This window comes from Myxocyprinus asiaticus, chromosome 19 (assembly GCF_019703515.2).
Source record: "Myxocyprinus asiaticus isolate MX2 ecotype Aquarium Trade chromosome 19, UBuf_Myxa_2, whole genome shotgun sequence".
In the NCBI taxonomy this organism is placed as follows: Eukaryota; Metazoa; Chordata; class Actinopteri; order Cypriniformes; family Catostomidae; genus Myxocyprinus; species Myxocyprinus asiaticus.
In genome coordinates, this window is record NC_059362.1 from 34206856 (window position 1) to 34214715 (window position 7860).

Below are 7860 nucleotides of genomic sequence, written 5' to 3' on the forward strand. Positions count from 1 at the left end.
TTGTGTTTCATGTAAGAAAGTCATACAGATATGAGTCAACATGAGGTTGATGAGAATTTTTAGACAATCCCTGGATTGAGTCATTATGATATATTATAGTCATTTTTCCTCATGTGTGAAGTCTTTCTATTGCATAATTAATATGGATGTACCTGAGATGATGACCTCAGAGAAAGACTGAGTGCTGTGTTTAGATAATGTGCATATTTCTCTGAGGTCGAGGTGAGCCATTGCAATGTTTCATTTGCAAACCAGTGAAGCATGTGGAAAAGGGCAAAGTGGCTCTTGAGAAGGAAATGTCACAGATGAGATCCACTTAGGAGGTGCTCAGATGCTTTATATTATTGCCGACGGAGGCCGAAAGGTTCCAAAACCCCTTTTGCACATTATTATTCATCTTTGGCATTTTTATTGACCTTCAATTGAACACTGCAGAAAACTACTCTTTGGATTGATCACAGTTCCTTACAGAGAATCAGAAGAAACCTGTTTGACTCGAGCCTTGTGGCCTGCAGTTAGTGTGAATGATAAACCAGAGTTATTATAGTTTTAAAAATTTCATTTAGTATTTCAATTTGCTCTTTCAAGTTAGAGTATTAGTTGAGTTGAGTTTCTGTAGGTTTTCACTCAATGATTGTTTTGTTTTTTTAGATTCAGTTTAGTTTTAGTTTTTCAGAACATCTAGTTTTGAAATAATGGCATAAATAAATAAATTCTATTGAACATGGATTGGATCTGTTAAACACATGACAGGCCAAAATTATAACAGAGCCACAATGAAAAATCAATACAAAATAAATCAAAAGATTTATTCTAATTATAAATTATTATATAATTATAATAAGTTATTTAGCACTTTTTTTTTTTTTTTTTTTGCAATTCTAACCAATGGAACTAACATTTTACATATTATGATAGCATATTCATATTGTGCCTATATCGACATGCTTTTTTTTTTTTTTTTTTGGATTTCATTTTATGTATTTATTTATATTACACAGAACTTTTTTATTATGTAATTATTATTAATAAATCATCAGTTTTTCATATCGCCATTTTCATGCTTATGACCAATATGCCGATTGTTTATTAATTTGGTCAATAATTGGCTGATAAATATCGGTGGCCGAAACATTGGTTTATCCCTATTTTTATTTTAAGTTTCGTATTTAAGGGATGCCAAATTTTGTGTAAATTTATATAATTGTATTAGATTTCAAATATTTCAGTTCTCAGAGCTGTCTAATGTTATCATCATGTAGTGACTTTTTATATTTAATTATGGCAGGTTGTCAAGTATCCTGTGTTTCAAAAAGTAAAATTAATTTGTTTTAAATTTTAGTTTAGGAGTCATGAATCAATGTAGTTTAGTTTAGTTTCAGTTTTTACTTCATTATTTCAGTTAAAAAAAAATTTTTCATTTAGTTTTTACGATAATAATATTGTGATATATTTTCTAACGGTAGATCATTTTTTCACTCGCTTGTATAACAACTGCAAAGAAAGAAAGAAATAATCCAGGTGGATATCACTGATATCCATCACAAAGTGAGACTCTCATATCCTGTAGAAGATGGAGCACTTTCTCCAACCAGAAAGCCATATGACTTCCTGCCTTGTGCAAGCAAACCCAACAAAAAGACAACTGGCCATTAAAGTGTTACAAACCGAGACAGTCTTGTCAGAGGAAAACAAGCGATCTGAATGATTGATATGTGCGCCATTTTTCACAGATACACATTTCAGGACTGAATCTGTGAAACTGAATTATTTCCCCCCCAATCCTGTGATGAACATGTCCCATCAGCTGTGAAACTTCAAAGGTTCCAGTCATTTTGACTTTCTATAATTAAACCGTCGGTTTCAGGTGTTGATTTGTGTTGTGACCATCCTGAAAATTCCATTTCTTTTGTCTTGCTGCATCTGTCAACATGACTAAAGCCGATTATGACGTCTGAAATGGCTATCCTTATAAGCGTAAAGGCTGTGTTGCAACAAACATCTTCAGCATACTTGTGCGTTCTACATACTGCATACTTCCAGCTACAAGTTTGGATTTATAAAAAATGTTCATCATAATGTTGTATTGTATTGTTCTTTAATCTGTATAGTTCTTCAATCATCTTTTCAATTAATATGTAAAACAATCTAATCACTGACAACTTCACAAAATACATCAAAGACTCCTTTGCAGGTCAGGTGGAATATCACAAAGCCTATGCTAATTGAGTCGGCATGGTTGTACAATTCATGCATCATCATATGGTAACAGATACACAGCACTAAACACATGAATTTAAAAGTCTGTGAATTTCCAACTAAATGTTCAGGACCAGAACTGATGTAGAACTTTAAAGCTGAAGTGTGTCAGTTCATCAACTCCATGAGTCATCAAACAGAATTACAAAAAAAAAAAAAAAAAAAATTTTTTAAACAGATTCCAGAAAACTCCCCATCTTTGAAAGTTGCTGGGTCAGGCTAGACAGGCCACTCAGACAAAAAGAAGAATGTTTTAATGTGCCACAGAGCCAAATTGTTTACACCTTTAGGTGAAATCAACCACAAATGGTTTACTTACAATCAACTCTGCTGCTTAAGATGGGATACAAAGAAGAGAAAAATGTTTAACACACATCAGCTTTAACTGGCTTTATCTTGAAGTGTACAAAAGAAACAGTGTGGTTTGATCGCTTGTGCTAGTATGCTGCTCCGAGATCAGCGCAGCTCTATGGCATGGCGGACTCTCTTCTCCAGCTGGTCTGCAGTGGGCCGGACATCGGGGTCAGAAGCTAGCATGTCCAGCAGTAGGGCGCACAGTGCGGGGTTTGGAGGTGGCGGCAGTGGCGGAGCACGTCGCGCCCTCATAGGGATGATTAATTGTAGGTCAGGATTCTGGCACAGTGCCTCACCTAACGGAGTGAGCCAGCGGCCGCGCATTACATACGCACCTATAAAAACAAAGCAGATTCATAAATAGAAAACAATCAATTTTCAAGCATTTTACAGGTGAAACAGGTCCTTGACACGTTCCCTGTGTGAAGTGTTTTCTTTGATCTCCCAAATGCTTTTAATTTAAATTTGAATTAATTTACATTTAAATTATAACTAAAAAGCAGAAGCAAAACCAGCTCTGCACATTTCTTCAAGGCATATCACTGTCTAGGAGACGTGCACTGTATGGACACAAAGTATATTCATTATTATTGACAAAAGTGCAAACCAAACCCACCTCACGACGAGGTTAATGAATGGTAAAATGTTAATTGTCCTTGTATATATAGGGTGAGACATTTGACCTTTCTGTATGCCTGGTAGCAGTGCACACACTTGCTGGGTTAGAGTAATTACTGAGAACTGCCTGAATGGCTTATGCACTCCATCCACTGCCTGCATCCTCCAACCACTTTAGATTGTCTCAGTTATTACACATTACATTAATTGGGCTGCTAAGTCAAGTGCTCAACAACAAGCACTCAACAACAAAGCTTTCATGCCGATCTTAAGGGGTCCAAATGAGGTAACTAGTGGGACAGAGCAATGGAAATAGCCACCTGTCTGCCAGTGCTAGTGAAATGAGGTTTCCAAAATTGTGACAGTTTCTATTCTTGGGCTGCGTAATGTTTCTCTGACAACCACAGGAAGGTGGTTTTTAATCAGCCATCACAAGACTCTTATTTTGCAGTGTTCTACTGCATATGTCATTTGTAAGCTTTATTTAAATCATAAAAATAAATGCATCATGGTTCCAAATTGATTAAATGGAACAACTAAGACTCAAAGACATTAAAACACATAAATGTGGTAATGCCAAATGGATTAAATAATTTTCTCTCAACTCACCCAATTGTTCTTGATTGCTGCCATCCTCCAAGAAAGTGATTCTCTCGAGTACGGCCCAGAAAAGCACGCCCAGAGAGAAGATGTCAGCCTGGGCTGTATAACTACGGCCTGCCCACACTTCTGGAGCCATGTAGAAGTCTGACCCGCAGGTAGAGGAAAGAGCCAATCTACTCCGGACACCATCAGTAGGATTGTCCACCATTTTGCTAAGGCCAAAGTCTGCCACCTGCAATACATTGGGAGGAGATATAATGTTGCAGAAAGTTCTTTCAGATCAGGAATATAACTCATAACAACTTTTTTCAACCCGTTGATGGTTCCAACACTCAATAACCGGAGCTCTTTAAAGGAAACACCCCAGCGTTACATCTTAAATGCAGTTATATTTAATGCGTTACAGCTTTATTAAAGTTCAAATAATACAGAAGCAGAATCATGTAAACAACTACAAACTCCGAAACTGGTATTTCTCTGTGCAGTCAGCGCCTCTTCTATGAGTTGCGTGAATATCCCGATCTAAGAGGAAGAGATTGAAACTGCACCCGGCTGAGGCACACTCTGTTGCGGGGACGCTCATCCCTCGAGCGCGCATGCTTAATGCAGCTAGATTACAATGTGATGGCTCGCAACTTATTGAATAATAATGTGTGTGTCACTGTGCGTTTCTTATCATCAAGTAAATTGACAATACGCAGCTTTATTAATAAGAGTGTGTTTGTTTTTTTGTGAGTTAAAGATGGATTGAAGTGAACAAAAAGGTGAAAGAGGGTAGTCCTCGACCCATTATACACTGCAACAAAATATGTTTTGGATTTGTTTTTGTTTTGGCTTGTTTTCCTATATAAATATCTAAAACTCATTTAAAACAACAACATACATTTACTTTAGCAGCTATACTGCAGAGGAAAAAATTGTTATCTGAGAATGTTGAATATAATACTAAAAATACAAATATTCCAACATATTTAAAAAATCCTTTAAAAAAATATGCATTCACCTGAGAAGCAGCATATAAGATATTTAGACTTGCTTTTAGGGAATAGATCTTGAATATAAGTATATTTTGTCTTTACTGCACTCGCAGAAGTATAACCAAGTGAAAAATATATACTTATATACAAAATACACTTATATTCAAGATTCACGTTGCTTCTCAAGTAAATGTATCTTATTTTAAGGATTTTTAGACAATTTTAAATGGAAAACAAGACAAAAACACTTGATAACAATAGGATTTTTTGCAGTGAATTTCTTTACTGAAATAAACTTAAAAAGTATTTTTTGTCTCCTTTAATACAGTGAATGTCATTTAGAGGAATTTTTAAAAGATGTTTTTTCCCTCTTTATTGTTAGTAAGCACATTTAATTAAACCTTTTAAGTCAGGTTAAGTCACGGTTGTTTAAAACAAAAGCAGTAAAATAGCACCCTCAACAGACAACTGTTATGAACAACATGGCTTAAAAATGGCAGCAAGCCTCAATAATTTGCTACAACTACAATACTATGAGAACGTGCAAAACGATTGACAGGTAAAAAGCGACATTTTTATTTGCTGTCTAGAGTCTAGTGCTGTCACAGTGACAGGTGAGATATCTTATGACACATTTCATTAATATCCTTCTGGGAGTAGGAACAATTTTTGCATCCATTAAAAGTCTAGGAGTTCTGCAATCTTATTAGTGTTAACATTGGTTATTCTGGTCAATAAGAACTCACATACCTTATGTAAATATAAAATGCAATTAAGTGCAATCAACCTACAATTATGTACTCAACCAACTTAGCAAGCGTAAATGATGGTGTGCGTAAGCTACCAAGTTCAAAAGTACTTTTGTAATGCTTCTGTTGTTGTTTATCACAGCCAAGTCATAACTGGAACACGAACAATTTTCATGCCTTCTGACTAATAATTATGTACTAAAAGAGGAATAGGAAAAAAGACAATGTGACTTAAGTTGTATAAGCTATTTCAAAAGCAGCATGAAAGCTTGTAAAGGTTCAAATCAGGCCCATGACAGTTGCACTTAGTATCCAAATACCTCACAAGTCACAGCTATTCTTCTAACCAATATTGTTTGATGGTTTGTGCATGAGCAGTCAGTGCATTGTAATATGTCATGGAAAAGAACTGAATAATCGAATAAAACAATCTATAGGCCTATTTATATGACTGCTATGTTGCTCAGAACTGCACCCAAGACTTTCACCCACTGTTGCACTTCTGCATATGGTTGTGTGACAACAAAAGTGATTTTGTTTTTTTTATTTATTTTTTTATTCCTTATTCTGATGGTACCTTGATGACTAGTCCTGCTTTACTAAGACAGACAAGAACATTATCTGGCTTTATATCACGATGCACTATTCCACATCCGTGCAGGAACGCAATGGCACTGCTGAGCTGCTGAACTACCACATGGTTGCACTCAGCATCCAGCGGCCTGGACAGAATGTACTGGTTCAAATCCCCTCCCTCACAGTACTCCATCACCAACCAAAGGGCAAAGCAGCGCCTGGGGATCTCCTCTGTGGACATCAGTCTCCTCTTTGACCTGGACGGATTCCTCGTTTGGCTTTTCGAGTCTTTGTCTACCACTCTCCCTTTGAGAGCGCTCTCTACCAGGTCCAAAGGCAGCCTCCCTGATCTCAGGGGCTGGAGTGTCCTTGGCCCAGTCTGTAAGTGGCAGTTGTATAGAGCAATGACATTGGGGTGGTTTCGTGCAGTGATTCTCATAGCCCAGAGTTCCTGCAGGTATAGCTCTATACTTTCAGGGCTACAGCATGGTAGACGTTTAATGGCCACAGTGTCCCCCCTCTCGCCCCACCAGCCTGTCTCCGACACACGTCCCTTGAACACCACTCCGTAGCTGCCCCGTCCCACCTCCTGCTGCAAAGTGTAGATATAATCCATCTTAGCAGCCTTCCTCTTTGTTCACTGCATCTAATGCAAATTTTGCTGGTTCTTTCAGGTGTTCAGTGATTTGTTCAACTGTCCTGTTGAGATGTTACAAAGGTAATTTAATAACCACAAAAATGCAGAACAACATTCAAATTTGATTACCACAAAAAAAAAAAAAAAAAAAAAAAAAAAGCACAAATCTGGGTTACAGTGAGGCACTTATAATGGAAGTGAATGGGGCCAATCTATAAACGTTAAAATACTCACTATTTTAAAAGTATATCCACAAGACATAAACAATATGTGTGTTAGCATGATTTTAGTGATAAAATCGCTTACTAACCTTTTCTGTGTAAGTTATACCCAATATTATAACCTAATTTCCATGATGATGTAATGTCAACAAACCCAAAACCCAGAAACGACTGTAAAAATGACGATTTAAACAACTTTAATTCTGCATTCTACTTTAATTCTTCTTCTTTTAACAGACGCCTTAGTATATAAATATTCATCTTCTTTTGTGAAAACACAAACAGATATACACACAATCGAATCAAACTACTCTAGAAATAATCTGAATAAACCGAAACTTACCCATGAAAGTGTGGCACGCGGATAGTGTACTTATTTAAAATAGTTTTGTTTGTTTTTTTCAATCCACACATAAATTATAATATGAACCTTTCAACAACGTGTGCTCTGAAGTCTCTTAACGCAAGTCAAATGTAAACAGCAGTTCTTCAGTAACACTTCCGTCTCTTTTAGATCTTCCCGCTTCTGGTGCTGTTCTGAGTTTCTATTGGTCAGATGTCGATTCAGACGTCAGAGTTCACCAATAAGCTACGAGAACACAAACATCTTTTGAAAAGTGACCAGTCAAACTCTTTCATACGAGTTGTTGGTCTCTTAAAAAATATGAAGAAATGTCGATAATAAGTGATGATCCTAAACTGTACCGTGAGTTTTTAAGGGCATATGTTATGGGCCGTCCACAAAGTACGCGTATTTTGTCCGTCAGTGCTCTTTTTCCATTGTTTTTCGAAACATGCGTTAGGCTAGACGGACGTGTTTGACCGTTGCTCCGCGTCCAGCTGTTTTTTTAGAGTAGCCGCGTCAG

General features: G+C 36.7%; 1 protein-coding gene across 1 annotated transcript; it reads right to left on the minus strand.

Moving 5' to 3' along the window:
• Positions 1 to 2091: 2091 nt before the first annotated feature.
• On the minus strand, positions 2092 to 7479 carry LOC127456726 (serine/threonine-protein kinase pdik1l-B-like). Its single transcript, XM_051725255.1, has 4 exons — positions 7338 to 7479; positions 6138 to 6835; positions 3841 to 4066; positions 2092 to 2948 (listed from the first exon to the last, which is right to left on the minus strand). Exons 2-4 carry the CDS (start codon positions 6750 to 6752, stop codon positions 2716 to 2718), a joined length of 1074 nt encoding a protein of 357 aa, XP_051581215.1. The 5' UTR covers positions 6753 to 6835; positions 7338 to 7479; the 3' UTR covers positions 2092 to 2715.
• Positions 7480 to 7860: the final 381 nt, after the last annotated feature.